At 42.5% G+C, this 14,670-nt stretch overlaps 2 protein-coding genes across 6 annotated transcripts; one reads left to right on the top strand and one right to left on the bottom strand.

The window, feature by feature from the left end:
• Window positions 1–1,213: 1,213 nt before the first annotated feature.
• On the bottom strand, window positions 1,214–7,126 carry WDR53 (WD repeat domain 53). Of its 5 annotated transcripts, none has more exons than XM_088670773.1 (4): window positions 6,993–7,126; window positions 4,340–4,830; window positions 2,371–2,580; window positions 1,214–2,334 (listed from the first exon to the last, which is right to left on the bottom strand). In XM_088670773.1, exons 2-4 carry the CDS (start codon window positions 4,817–4,819, stop codon window positions 1,969–1,971), a joined length of 1,056 nt encoding a protein of 351 aa, XP_088526899.1. In that variant the 5' UTR covers window positions 4,820–4,830; window positions 6,993–7,126; the 3' UTR covers window positions 1,214–1,968. The 5 variants fall into 5 exon arrangements, with proteins under 5 accessions (XP_088526899.1, XP_088526896.1, XP_088526897.1 ...); XM_088670770.1 differs by lacking the exon at window positions 6,993–7,126 and adding an exon at window positions 6,408–6,693; XM_088670771.1 differs by lacking the exon at window positions 6,993–7,126 and adding an exon at window positions 6,516–6,656.
• On the top strand, window positions 6,840–13,416 carry FBXO45 (F-box protein 45). Its single transcript, XM_035133763.3, has 3 exons — window positions 6,840–7,160; window positions 8,131–8,487; window positions 9,985–13,416. Exons 1-3 carry the CDS (start codon window positions 6,840–6,842, stop codon window positions 10,168–10,170), a joined length of 864 nt encoding a protein of 287 aa, XP_034989654.2. The 3' UTR covers window positions 10,171–13,416.
• The last annotated feature ends 1,254 nt before the right edge of the window (window positions 13,417–14,670 follow it).

Below are 14,670 nucleotides of genomic sequence, written 5' to 3'. Positions count from 1 at the left end.
TGAAGAAATTGCCACCCCTCTCTACTTAAACATATCTATACCTACACATACACAAAACGTGAAAGGAACACATCTATTTTAAAGTATAAAAAAACTAGCTACCCGTATTTATAGATACATTTATCTCATTTGTCCTCTGGTCCTGATACAAGAGTACAAATGACTTCTGTATTTTGTTATTAGAACCAGAAGACAAAATCTGTTCCAAGAAGCAGGTACTTAACCTATTAGACATTCATTCATATTGCATGCAGAGCAGGGTCAAATATGTAGTGGTTCCAAAACTGTGCAGCAATTTGCTCAGAATATATGGCAGTTTATATCAATAAGTACCCTGTTTCTCATATTTTAAGACATACCCATAAAATAAGCCATAGCAGGATTTTTAAGCATTCAAGGAATATAAGCCATACCCCGAAAATAAGACATAGTGATAGGCGCAGCAGCAATGCCGGCTGCGGCAGGAGGAGGAGGAAAAAAATAAGACATCCCTTGAAAATAAGCCATAGTGTGTTTTTTTGAGGAAAAAATAAATATAAGACATGTCTTATAATATGAGAAACACGGTAAGTAAGTAAGTAAGTAAGTACATAAGTACATACATACATACATACATACATACAAACAAACAAACATACATATTTTAGGCACAGGAAATGTTTGTGTACATCTTCCCCTCAAGCTTCATTCCATGTTTGCTAAATAATCCAGATTGAAAAACTATGCTCTTGCACTCCATACTTGAAATGCATGGCTTCCAGTTACGGTTAGCACTTACCCTCTAAACCAGAGTTTGTTGATTTGAATAGCATGGTCAATGCCTGCCTGCCATTTTAAGATACCAGTACAATTGCATACCCATACCAGTAAGTTTGGTACTGTGGCAAAAGCAAAAGTTAACACTTTTGTTTATTGTTCTAATCATCCAAAACTTCCTACATTACAGAAAGTGACCAGAAACAATATTAGGCTCTTTTAAAAGGTTTAAATCACCATTTGTATACACAGCTTAAATCTCAGAAAAGCTTTATCAGTTAAAGCTTTATTCTCCATAAATATGAAAATATCAAGAAGAAACCCAGGATTTTAGAGTATGCTGCTACTATCCCTTGTACCATACAGTTCTCAGTATCTATCACACCTTCTGTTCATACAAACAAAAGTATGAGAATGAGCCAAGAATCACTATGCTATGAAAGAAAAACTGCCCTGATAAAAGGAAAGTTGCTTTTATTGGCAGAAAATTTAGCATATTGGTTTTCTTCTTTTAAAACTTACATTTTCAGTTTGTGTAGTAAAAGTAAATTATAAGGAGTTGTGATTTAATAACAGCAAAATAATATTAATGTAAATAAACAAGGCAGAAGTATCTAAACCTGGGCATACTGATAACATTTTATGATAACAACAGTATGTAACAATAGGTTAAAAAAATTAGGGACTCATGTTTGATTTCTTCATAGAAGAAACCTAGATTGTGCTCCATAATTTAAGACTTCAGGAGTCAGGTTTTTTTTTGATCCACAATGGACAAATTCAGGCATACTCATGCATAAATTATACATTAAAGCTCAAATCCAAATACTGGGTAGATGTAGTTCAGCTGACTTAAATGTGCATGAAGGGATCTGGAAGATCAAAGTTAAATCATAAGCACAAGTTATTTTGAAAGTCTTCTGATGGCATTGGAACTTACTAGAGCATGTGCCAATATGCATTTTTAATTTTTTTTTCTCCTGTCAAAAAGTTATTCACACACACACATTCACAACTGAATTTTATTTCAGACTCATCAGCAAGTTAATACCTGGTTTATCATAAGATATCCCATTACTGATACAATGAATAAACTTTATCCACTGCTAAAATAAATATTTTTAACAATATACAGAAGAGCTGCAGTTGGTTTAAAACACATTGGGGGTAATAAGGGTGGTGTATCAGACAAACGGTTAGGCCAAGGCATGTCTAAGGTTCAGCAATAGGATAGACTGATATACTGGTACTCTGATCAGCAACCAGTATTCTTCTAGAGCCTTTAATCTCTGCATATGAAATCCAGTTCACCTTCTCTCCATGTTCAATCGTCAGTTTTGGTAAAATTGGTACATGCTCATTTGAACACTCTGCATTTATTTTGTCAAGTTTCTTGGTGGTGTTGGGCATCCTAGTTCTCCTTCTGTGGATGGATTTGACTGGACTCTTCTGTTTTCCTAGTTCATTGCTGACGTCCCACAACAACACACTGCCATCATTTCCTCCTGTAATGAACCGGTAGGCTTCTGGTAGAAAGAAAACCTGTGACACTGCTAAGGAGTGGCCCTTAAATGCTGCCTCCTACACTGCTAAGGAGTGGCCCTTAAATGCTGCCTCCTGCTCAAACTTGGTACCTGTTACCCTAAAGATTCTGATTTTACCATCTTCAGCTCCACAGCCAAAAACATTGCCACAAGCAGAAACAGACAAGGAATGGGCCAATGGAGGGTTAAAAAGCTGACCAGTTGAATGTTCATTGACTTCCTCCTCTTGCAAGTCCACAATCCACAGAGGGCGAGCTTTCTGCAAGTTCCACATCATAACCTTCAAATAGAACAAATCAGAATTATTTCTTTGTATAGGACATATACTAGCACATACTAAATGTGTTCATGTTCCTATTTGCACACAATTTTAAGTTTCCTTTAGGTTCTATTCCTAGAGTCATAAATTGAGGTAGCTGTCACCAAGTGATGCTTCCCTGTGTCTGTTAAGCTTTGAGAAGCTTTAAACAAATTACACAAAAGATTTCTTAAGAGTACTTTTACTACATTTGTTTATTATATCCATCTACCAAGCTGAACAAATTACCTTGTGCCAAAGAAACAGAGGTTCTCAAAATGTTGCATTATCTAAGCTGTGAAAACATCATCAGCATTCCTGTGACAATATCCAGACCTCTATGTTGTATTAATTACAATGACCAGTAACCAAAAACTGAGCAAAAATAATTCTTTCTTAAATCAGAAGCCTCATTATAGAAACTAAGAACTGAAGGATGTATACCATAATTCATTTTAAATAGTTTAATACTGCTTTTATTATAGATGGGTGTTGGTTAAAATAGAATTGGCTTGTGCAAAAACCAAACTAGACTGCAATCCTTATCTCACTTACCTGTAAGTCCCTTTGAATTCCACAGAACTTATTTCTGAGTAGACATGGTTCAAATTGCATCATAAATTGCTTGTGTGATTCAAGACTCCCTGGTTAATCAACCATCATGTTTCAGGTCATTAATTTGAAGATAGGGAATATGCTACAGGCTCACATTTCTTCAACTCCAAATTCCTCACCTCCTTTCTTGTGATAACTATGGTTTAAAACAGGCATCCTCAGACTTCAGCCCCCCAGATGTTTTGGACTCGCAATTCCCATCATCCCTGACCACTGGTCCTGTTAGCTATGGATCATGGAAGCTGTAGGCCAAAACATCTGGAAGGCTGCAGTTTGGGGGTGCCTGGTTTAAAACAATATCAGAATCTAACAAAATACAGGTTAGCACTACCAGATGTGCCTCCAAACACTGTGTGACAACCTGCTTCAAAATATGTTTTGGAGGAGATGCCCTGTGAGTGCTAATCTTAGTTTGCTGAATCTGAATACAGTATAATGAATACCACAAATTGTGGAAAATAGAGGAGAATCTATGCATAATAGGGAAGCAGGGACCATGACAGCCTGCAACACATTCCCAATCTCTAGGTCACTGTTTGGAGATTGGAAACACAATATCCGATTTGAGCCTGTATAGCCATAATATTGTTGCATTTTTACCTCCCTACATGCATAATCAAGAAGTTTAATCACCACACTAACTTTAAGAAATTTCTCACACAGCAGACATTTAAGACGATGAACCTGGATATCTCTATAAAGAGAAATGCCAGGGCTCAACATAGCATAAAAACCCAATAATTTGGGATTTGGTCTATACTCAGTGGCATAAGGGCATTTTGCTCACCCTCAAATGTATTCTTTATTATTTAATATGTCCCCTCCGTTAAACTACTTCAGCATTTGATTTAGCTATTTAATTGATACTGGGTCTCCCTGGAAGCCAACTTTTCAAGAATGATTCCTTTTTATCTTGCCTGCTTGTTTTACTTTGGCTGGCACTCATACTGACTTTCACAAGGGACTGTCTTAATTCCTGATCAATACATATATAGGAGGATTACTTCATCTAATGCCACAGAAGGCTCATAGACAAATTAACATATAGTAGGAGAGGAAAGAAACATGTATCAAAGATCAGTGCTGGTGTGTGCCCTACAGGAAACTTTCATTTTATGCTGATCACCTTCATATCCAGACCACATGAAAGAAGGCTTTGAGGTCTTTGAGGACGAAACACAGCAGATGCACAAATATTTGAGTGTCGTCTAAGGCAGCGGCTTAACTTCTTGCTTTCCAAATCAATTATCTTTATTGCTCCAGAATCATCTGCAGCACCTAATAAACTATCTGTTTCATTTACTGAAAGACAATTGATCTCTTCATCATTTACATGGAAATGTTCAACTGGCTCTTTGAGACATCTAGTATCCAAAATGCTAACAGTCTCTCCATGAGAAGCATATAGTCTTTTGGAACAGGTGGGAGAAAACACAACACTGGTGACATCATCAGCTTTCTGGAGAAGTGTGTGTTCTAATGGAGTCCCTTCCTCACTCCAGATGGTTAGCTCCCCTCCTTCTGCTCCTGAAGCCAACAGACCATCTTTGTTCACGTTCAAACATAATATTGAAGAAGAGTGTCCATTGGCCCACCTTTCTGCCATAGTAGGAGAGTCTGAAAAACACAAACATTTGATTAGCAAGACAGAAGTTGTTTCTGGTACAGCCAATTCCTCAAAAGACACATCACTTCATTGCATGGACAGAATGTATGTTTTAATGCCACCTTTGAAACCATATGATCCTAGAACCAAAACAACTTTAAATACTGGTATCAGTCTGATTTTGTTTAAACGAGAGGCCATGTGTTTAGGCATGCAATATACACTCCTGTTCTCCTCAATTAATTGGTTTATAGCAAAGCTTGCCAACATGGCACTTGCTAGTGCACATGAAATCACAGGTGCCTTCCCTGGCACCACAGGATCCCCTTTTCCTAACTGACATAAGGGATTGAAAGGAACATTCTGCAGTAGCCAACAGAATACACTGTAATACGGGCACCACAACCAAGCATAAGCGGTGCCCACAACAGTCTGGTTTACTAATGTACCCATGATGAAAATGCCTATATACCTTATGGTCATATAGCACTAACAGAGAACTGCAGTCAGAAACCTGAATGGCAAAATAGGATTGAGGGAAAGTAAATCACTGACAGTAAGTTCCAAGCATGGCATTTTGGAAAACAAAGCTCTTTGAGAGAAAGTTTCTGAAAATAAATGGTATTCCTTAGTATGTATTTAACTCCCTGGAGATGACCCAGTATACCTGAAGGAGTCTCTCCACCCCCATCATTCAGCCCGGACACTAAGGTCCAGCGCCGAGGGCCTTCTGGCGGTTCCCGCACTGCGAGAAGTGAGATTACAGGGAACCAAGCAGAGGGCCTTCTTGGTGGTGGTGCACACCCTCCCACCAGATGTCAAGGAAATAAACAACTATCTGACTTTTAGAAGACATCTGGCAGCCCTGTTTAGGGAAGCTTTTAATGTTTGAAGTTTTATTCTGTTTAATATTCTGTTGGGAACCGCCCAGAGTGGCTGGGGAAACCCAGCCAGATGGATGGGGTATAAATAATAAATTATTATTATTATTATTATTATTATTATTATTATTATTATTATTACTTCATAAATATGCTTAGGAACATTCTACTATACGGATTAACAGACCAGCATTTATCATCACAAGGGTGTCAAGTGGAGGCAGAGAAGTGGTTGGCAATTGACTAGCCCACAAGGAAAGAAGTGCCTTCAAACAATACTCCGGACTAGAGAAACATTAGGCATGAAAACAGAGAGATGGGGGAGCATTCTTCATAGCTATGAGGACCAAACCAGTCAGAAACACGCCTACAGTTCAGCCCTTACAGTCCAGCCCTAATCCCGTGTACACCACTTCAGTACGATTTACTGCCAAGTAAATACGCAATAGGGTGAGAGCCTCGAGCCAAGCCACCCTACTGCTGTATTTTAATACCGAGGAGGCCAAAAAATAACCGAATTACCTCAAACAGGCTTACCCGTCCCACCGTCTCTCCATGCGACAGTGTCCTCTTCCGGCGAAGAGAAATTACGTCACCCTATTATCAACCCCCCCCCCTTTACATTACTGTAACAGGTGAGGTTCTCGCGCATGGGTTTAGAGAAGCCCCCTTGACAGCTCTGCCCTCACCCAACATGGTTGGCTCACCTTCAGGGCCTAGCTCTCAACCACCACCGCCACAATAGTAGTAACAAAAGGCGAATAAAAGCTCCGCAGTCGGAGAGACCCGCGGCAGGAAACCTAGACTCGTCTCACCGCTCCTCCAATCGCGAACCGAAGAGACAGTGGAGGGGGGAATGACAGCACTTTCTCCGACGCCTCCTCCTCAGGCCCAGCTCAGGCACAGGCTAAAGCTTTCACTTCCGCCCGCACTTGCCGGCAGCCGGTGGGAAGGACGTCGAGCGTCGGCTGCGCCGCCTTCCCTTCCTTCCCTCGCTGACGGCGTGAGCCGGATTGGCCGGTTGGCTGCCTGGTGGGTTCGCGGCCTCGCACCGCCTTTGCCTGGACCGGGGCGGTCGGTTGGCGAGACGTGCGCGCGCGCGCTGCGGGACGCGAGGACTCGGTGGTCGCCCGGAGGCTATGGCGGCGGCTGCCGGCGGCGGAGGCGGTGGCGGAGGAGGAGCGCCGAGCTCGGTGGTTGTTGCGGCTGCTGCTGCCGCCGCCGCCGCTACGGCTGCTAATGCGGGGGGCTGGCGACTTCCCGGGCGGGTGCTCGAGTTCGTCTTCTCCTACCTGGAGCTGCGGGAGCTGCGGAGCTGCGCGCTGGTGTGCAAGCTGTGGTGCCGCGTCCTGCACGGCGATGAGAACAGCGAGGTGTGGCGGAGCCTGGCCGCTCGCAGCCTGGCGGAGGAGGCGCTGCGCACCGACATCCTCTGCAACGTGCCCACCTACAAGGGCAAGGTCAGGATGGCCCCGCACGGGAGGGAGCGACCCTCCTTTTTGCGCGCGCGATGAAACCCAGGAAGGAAATATAGACAGTATATATCATCTGGGTACCGTTCTCTGCCCCTACATCCCTTGCACGAGATAAGATACTGGGGGTGCCGTGGGTCTTGTCTCCTGTGTTTTGTGAGCCGGACCACTTTCTTAAACCCAGATGTGCGGGGAGGAGAGGAAATTGTTCCGTGTTGTGTTTGTGTTTGTGTGTGTGTGTGTGTGTGTGTGTGTGTGTGAGAGAGAGAGAGAGAGAGAGAGAGAGAGAGAGAGAGAGAGAGAGAGAGAGAGAGGCACTAACGCACATGCTCAAAAGCACTGGCTGCTTATTACTGTACTTACTTTGTTCCAAGGCAGAACTCTGGCACCGATTCTGGGCTCTTTCCTAGCTCCAGTAAAATGCAACCTGCATCATCTGTCGTCACCCCCTCCCCCCAATTGCACATGTATATATGCATACGAGTGTTGGTGGAAACACTCACTGAGTACATGTTGTTTGGATGTGGTTCCTCTTTCCAGCTGCTGCCTATGGCCCAGATGCTTTGCATGGTAGGAGCTGCAGAAAGGTATAGTGCTCAATAAGACACCATCTCGGGAGCTGGATTGAGGACCCCCCCCCCGTTGATGCCTTCCTCCACCATGCCTGGAATAGCTGGTGTTTAAATGATGCTTTTCTCCTGCTTGCTCTGATTCCAAAAGACCTTGTTTTTTATGTTGAGCCAGGTAGCCAGTACTAGCCCAGCTGGGCAGGTGGTGAGGACTGAGGTTGTGAAATCACAACGCGTTCTTACTTTGGGTGGCATTCTTTCACAGATGGGCTAATTATACATATATAAGAATAGGGTGTAGAGTTGCTGCTGCTGCTGTCTTAATAGCCTTGCCTAGTTTAGTAATCTTATCTCCAGCGTTGCTTTAAAAAAAATGCCTTCTGTTCCAGGTACGCGCCTTTCAGCATGCTTTCAGCACCAATGATTGTTCTAGGAATGTCTACATTAAGAAGAATGGATTTACTTTGCATCGGAATCCCATTGCACAGAGTACAGATGGAGCAAGGACCAAGATTGGTTTCAGTGAAGGCCGTCATGCTTGGGAAGTCTGGTGGGAAGGCCCTCTTGGCACAGTGGCAGTAATTGGGATTGCTACAAAACGAGCTCCCATGCAGTGTCAGGGCTATGTGGCACTCCTGGGCAGTGATGACCAGAGCTGGGGCTGGAATTTGGTGGACAATAACTTGTTACATAATGGAGAGGTCAATGGCAGCTTCCCCCAGTGCAACAATGCCCCCAAATATCAAGTGAGTGAAACCTGGAATGTATACAAGACTGTTGGATCTGTGAAGAGCTATGCCAGGGCGTTCCAACCACTTAGACCACGTACGCCTCAAGAGCACTTTGACACAGAACCCGTGGGCCACACACTGAATTAAATTTCTGTATTGTAAATTAAAGAGTACACAATATAGTTAATATATTTAATGTAAGCAATTAATGTATTTAATTGAATATATATAATTAAATACAATTGATAGATTGAGTCCCTGTCAGGATAAAAAGGTAGGATATAAATCAAAATAAAATAATTTTAGAAGACTTCTAATCAAAATGATTCGAGCCTCTTGTGAAGCCATTAAATAAATGCAGTCCATGGAGAAGAAGACAGCACAAGGTGTGGTGGTGGGGCAGGCAACAGCTGCCTCATCCTCCTCACCTGTCAGCCAGTCCCCACAGCCACCACCATCTATCCTGCTCCCCTCCCCGCACGGCCTCTTCAGGCTGGTTGTTGACTGAGGGGGGAGGATTCTGTAGAAGGGGACACCCAAGGGTAATGTAGCCAGACCCCTTGGAGTCCCTGGCAGGCAGTCACCCCCTCCCCACCTGTCAAACAGGGCAGCAGCAAAGCCTCCATGGCAAAGGGCAGCCCACCATTCTCATAGAGTTCCCTCCTGCTGGCTGGCCATACACCATGCCTCTACTGAGCCTGGGCTGTGTTGCGGCCTCCCTCTGGCCTGGCAGCTCTGCTCCATCTCTCACCACCATCACTATTGTTGTTCCTTCAAAGAGGCGCCAGCACCAAGCCGCACCTCCTGCTCCATGTTGCCATGCCGGCCCACCAATCAAAAGGTGCGACTTCAAACACTCGAAAATTTGGCGCCCAGCTCCCTTTCTCCCTTTCTCCCTATTGGTGGGTTTTCAAGCATCCCTCCCTATCACATATACTCTCACGTGCTCATTTGCTGCTGAGGGGAGAAGTAACCAACCAGCAAGAGGAGGAAGTTCTTGCTCTTCAGGACAGGAAAGGCAGAAGAGTTGCTGAAGAGTAGTAACAGGTTTGAGGACAGGGGCCACTAAAAAAAAGGTCTCATAGGCCACATATTGGACCACCCTGAGCTATTCATTCCAGAATTTTGCATAGTAAACTGTGACACATTCTGTTTTAGGCACAATTCTATTCACATTTACTTGGAAATATGTCCTAATCTGCTCAGTGGGGCTTACTCCCTGGCAAGGCTTCCACACTAACCTCACTTACTTGGGAGTTAGCCAAGTTGAATTCAGTAAGGCATGCATCAAATTGAAGAATATTTCTGGTTAACCTGTGTAGTTCTTCAAAGCCCCATGACTGAATCTTACTTTTACCATTGATCAGCAGAAAATGTCTTCAAAGGGTTTTCTGTATGTTAATTGTGTTAATTAATCCCCCCCCCAAGTTATTTTGTCTCAGCATCTTTTTACCTTTGTCTTGTCTTTTTTCATTATCCCTTTTCTTCAATCAGTCTTATTTTTGTTTACAGATAGGTGAGAGAATTCGTGTCATCCTGGACATGGAAGACAAGACTTTGGCTTTTGAGCGTGGCTATGAGTTTCTAGGAGTTGCATTCCGAGGACTGCCAAAGACATGTCTGTATCCAGCAGTGTCTGCTGTCTATGGAAACACTGAAGTGACATTAGTTTATCTGGGAAAACCTTTAGATGGATGACATTTTGTTTTTAACTGGGACATGAACATCAAGTTGACAATATGGAGAAACTTGCATGTGGGTTAATAGGGAAGCATGAGTGGAGTGTGTAGATGCGTATCCAAGAAACATCAAGGAAAACCAAAATTTGCAATCCAAAAGGCCAGCTGTACGGAAGAGAGTTTTACCTTTCCTTTTTCTGCCGGACCAGAAAAATTCTCAGGGGGTTGCAGTTGGTTGAATGGGCAGCTAACCACATGCATGTTGCATAAGATTTCACTGCAAAGGTGGCAGAATGGAATCCTGTACATACTTATGTATAGAAGTGGTTGAGGAAAGCTGACTGAGACCTGTAAGTAGTATGTTCTGTGAAAAAGACTTCATTTTTAAAATTATTTGTTTCCTTCCTGCCTTTGATCCAGTGTGTTTTACCAAAGGTAACTGAAATTGGTTGGATTTTATTTAATGTATTTTCAGTGTACTGAGGAGTACAATGTATTGCACTTCTCCAGAGCAAAACATTGTGCAGTTATGTTAAAGCGTGCAGTTATCTTAAAGACAGTTTGTACAGAACAATTTAAAAACCAGAACAAAACAAAAGGTTGCATTTGCTTTCCCTGGGACATAATTTTATTAATTGGGGGAAAGAAACCCACTACATATCAGCTGTTTGTGTCTGTCCAGTTGAACAGCATACATACTAGTGCACTTCTTTTGTTGTACAACATCTCATGTGACAAAAGAAACTATGAATGTTTATTGTAAAATGCTTTAGATTTGATAGCTGAAAATTCTGTGCAGGTGGAAGGATAAAGTCAGTTTCTAATGTGAGTATTTTTGTTTTACTTAAAATGTGAGTGTGTGTTCCAAATGACCATATGTCTTTCAATCCACCTTCTAAAGTAAGACTTAAAATTAATCTTGCAAACTATGAGCCGTCCACCCAATACTGCTGCTCTTTACCCATTTTAATCAGAATTGTATTGTGGTTGTTGGGTGGCCATGCTTTGTGGGTTGTTCCCATTATGGTCTGCAGTACCCCAACCCTTCATTTTGGTCTATTACCAAATGTACTGCTCTCTTCCCAGCATAGATATTAGATTGCAAGTATTGCATATTTAACTAAATAGTTTGAAAAATAGGTTTCCAAAGTACTACCTAAATACATACTATGTTAAAATTCCATAGAAAAACTTTTTAACATACAGTAGTACCTTTGGTTACGGCAGGATCCGTTCCGGAAGCCCGGCCGTATCCCGAAAAGTCCGTAACCGGAGGCACCCTTCTGTGCATGCACGCGGCGCGATTAAGTGCTTCTGCGCGCGCACGGAGATCGCTTCTGCGCATATGGCCAGATCGTTTCTGCGCATACGGCCAGATCGTTTCTGCGCATGTGCGTGCAGCAAAACCCGGACATATATACTGCCGTGTTTGCCGCGTTCGCAACCCAAAGATTACGTATCCAGGGATACGTAATCCGAGATACCACTGTATTTCAATCTTTAGCATAAATAAATTGAACTTCAAACAGGAATCAAATTACTGACACAACTATGGAGTCTGCCCTTTCGTTATATTAATGGCTGAGAAACATTTTACAAGGCTAATTTGTTGTGGATAAAGAAAGCACCTTCAGATGATGGAGCAACTGCATTTCCCCGTTCTTTGGCATCCATATCCTGCACAGCTTGTATGTCTTAATCGTGTAAGTCCACAGGCTGGTTCTTGGTACTAAAGTGCTATTTTGTTCTGCCTTAGACATCTATTTATTTAGTGTAGAGTGAGAAAACACTTTCAGTGCAGTCCTGGGCATTCCCCCCCCCCCTAAGAAGCAAGCCCCACTATGTCCAGTGGGGTGTACTCCGAGGTAAGTATGTGTAGGATTGTGGCCTTTGGGAGGAAATGAGGTATTGTTTACATTCTTTACATCAGGCACCCCCAAACTTCGGCCCTCCAGATGTTTTGGACTACAATTCCCATCTTCCCAGACCACTGGTCCTGTTAGCTAGGGATCATGGGAGTTGTAGGCCAAAACATCTGGAGGGCTGCAGTTTGGGGATGCCTGCTTTACATCATAATCATAATTATGCGGTCTCGCAGACATATAGTTCCTTAGATGTGCAAAAAGAGAACAATTCCCTTAGGCATTCTTATTTTTGTTAAAGCCGGGGAAAGCTGCTAAACACTACCTTTGTTTTTTTTTTTAATAGGCTGAAGAGTTCATTCTTGCTGCATGCAAGGTTTAAAATGGCAATCCAGTATCTTTGGTAGTGCCATCAGTCCTCAATACTTAAAAACATACTACATTGGTCATGCTGTGACCTTCCCAGCAACCTAGCCTTCTTGCTGTAGGCTTAGCCATCATGTTCCCTGTCCTACCATCTTGACATACTAATGCATCTTGCTTTGCTATTGTTTCCAAACCCCTCTGCTCCCTTGTAGAAGCTGCAGAAGGAAGTTACGGTGGATTATTGGTTTGGGACTGCTAGTATTCTTTGGTTGGTGGCATAGGACTGTAGTGAATGGCATCACACTAGGCAGAAAGAGGCTCTTTTATGAGGCTGCTGAAAGTGTGAAGGATAAAATGTGGATCCAAAAAAAGGGCAGTGACTTTACTGGCGGAGTCTATGTTGCATGTTCTCAGCTGTTCAGGTTTTCCTAGTTCTTCACTTCACTTTCCTTCCATGTTCAGATTCCGCAAAACTGCATTTGAGGTCTTCATGTGCGAATAAATGTTTTTAAAATATTTGTTCTATGTGTAGTATGCCGCTTAACAAGTTCATTCCTGGTCTTTCTAAAATTAAGCAAATGAATCATTTCAACACTGGTACTACGAAGAAATGAATGATTTTGGAAAGATGTATCACTTCCAGAAAACGTTGACTGTATTCTATGCTATAAAATATATCACTACAAGATTCTATGGCATGAGCTAAAATAAAAGGAAAGAAGCTTTTGTTAGAGTAATATAGTCTCCCTGTGCAGTCTCGGATGGATTACCCTCTGCACTTATTTATGGACTTTCGAGTAGAGAGAGCTGGTCCTAAGAACTGTGTCAGGGAAAATTTTGCTAGGTTTTACCTTCCATTTATACAGGATGTCTTGCTCGCTTTACCCTTACATGTGGCATAGCATTCTGCTTGTGCCAAGTGGTTAAAAATTCCTTGGGGCACAGGGACAAATATGTATATAAACCTCTTATAACTTATTACCTGAAGACCAACTCCAAGCTGTACAAACAACTGAAATAAATTGTTAAAACATAAATATACTACTCTGTATTATTGTGTGTTATAATTGAGTCCTATTAGTACTGGGTGATTTTCTGTTTGACTGGAATACAGAGAATTTTTAAAATATTTATGTGATCGACTAATGTCAAATTGTGAGCTTTCCCTGGAGATAAATATGTAAACCCCTTTGATAAGCTGGACTACTGTATGTGTAAACTCTCCCTGATGGAAATGTTGGTCTTAGTTTTCCTGTTTTGTGTTCGTAGAAGCCTTTTAGCAAAATATACATTTCACACAGGTTCGATGTCTCAGACTTTTTGCAGAGACAGGCTGTCTGGGAGTTTGTTCAAGGTCTATCCAGTGTTTAACTGGATCTCAGCCCTCAGATTCTGGGGTGGAGCAGAAACTGAAGACAGCTTACTTGGGCAGGGCTATTTCACAAAACTATACAGATACAAATCCTGTCCGTCTCCCCAACAGAACACACTCAGTAGAAAGCACCAGTAAACTGCAGCTCCCTAATAAGTATAACACATACATCACCTGCATTGATTTTTTTATATTTTTAGGTGCAGACACAAAACATCTTGAGCAGGCATCCCCAAACTTCGGCCCTCCAGATGTTTTGGACTACAATTCCCATCATCCCTGACCACTGGTCCTGTTAGCTAGGGATCATGGGAGTTGTAGGCCAAAACATCTGGAGGGCCGCAGTTTGGGGATGCCTGATCTTGAGGGTATTCCGTAAACATTCAATGTGTGAAGTGGCCTTCAGATGAAACTCTTGGATACTTCCAGAGGGCACATGGGAACTGCAATTGTTACTGTCGTAAAAGTGTACATGCTTGGAAAATGAACTACCGGTACTACTATTAATACATCCTAAATTAGTTGCTTTGCAACTTCAGCTGTGGTGAGACGTGGTAATTCATTAAAGGAAATATCAACTGAGACTATAATGTGACTACAGCCGATCAAGTCTCCTTATGCTGCAACATGCAACAGGGACAGGATTCCTCTTGAAAGGAAGCGCCAGGAGTTCTTTCAGCAGAAGCACTGTTGTGTGATGCAAGTTTAAGAGCAGAGAGCTCTTATGCTCTGGTTGCTGGGGTTTCCCTTTCATGCATATGATTGGCTTGTATGTCATTTCACTAGTGGACTAGGAGAATGGTTCCAAGTGCCCTTATACAGAAGTATTAGTGTAGGCTTACAGATGGTTCTCTAGTTCCATGTTGCACGATGGCAATGACCATGATAAAAACAAGAGAGGGAAAGGAGAATTAAATTC

Source organism: Zootoca vivipara, chromosome 5 (assembly GCF_965207765.1).
Source record: "Zootoca vivipara chromosome 5, rZooViv2.hap1.1, whole genome shotgun sequence".
Taxonomy (NCBI): Eukaryota; Metazoa; Chordata; class Lepidosauria; order Squamata; family Lacertidae; genus Zootoca; species Zootoca vivipara.
Note: the sequence above shows the minus strand (reverse complement) of the source record. Positions and strands in the feature narration are given on the sequence as shown.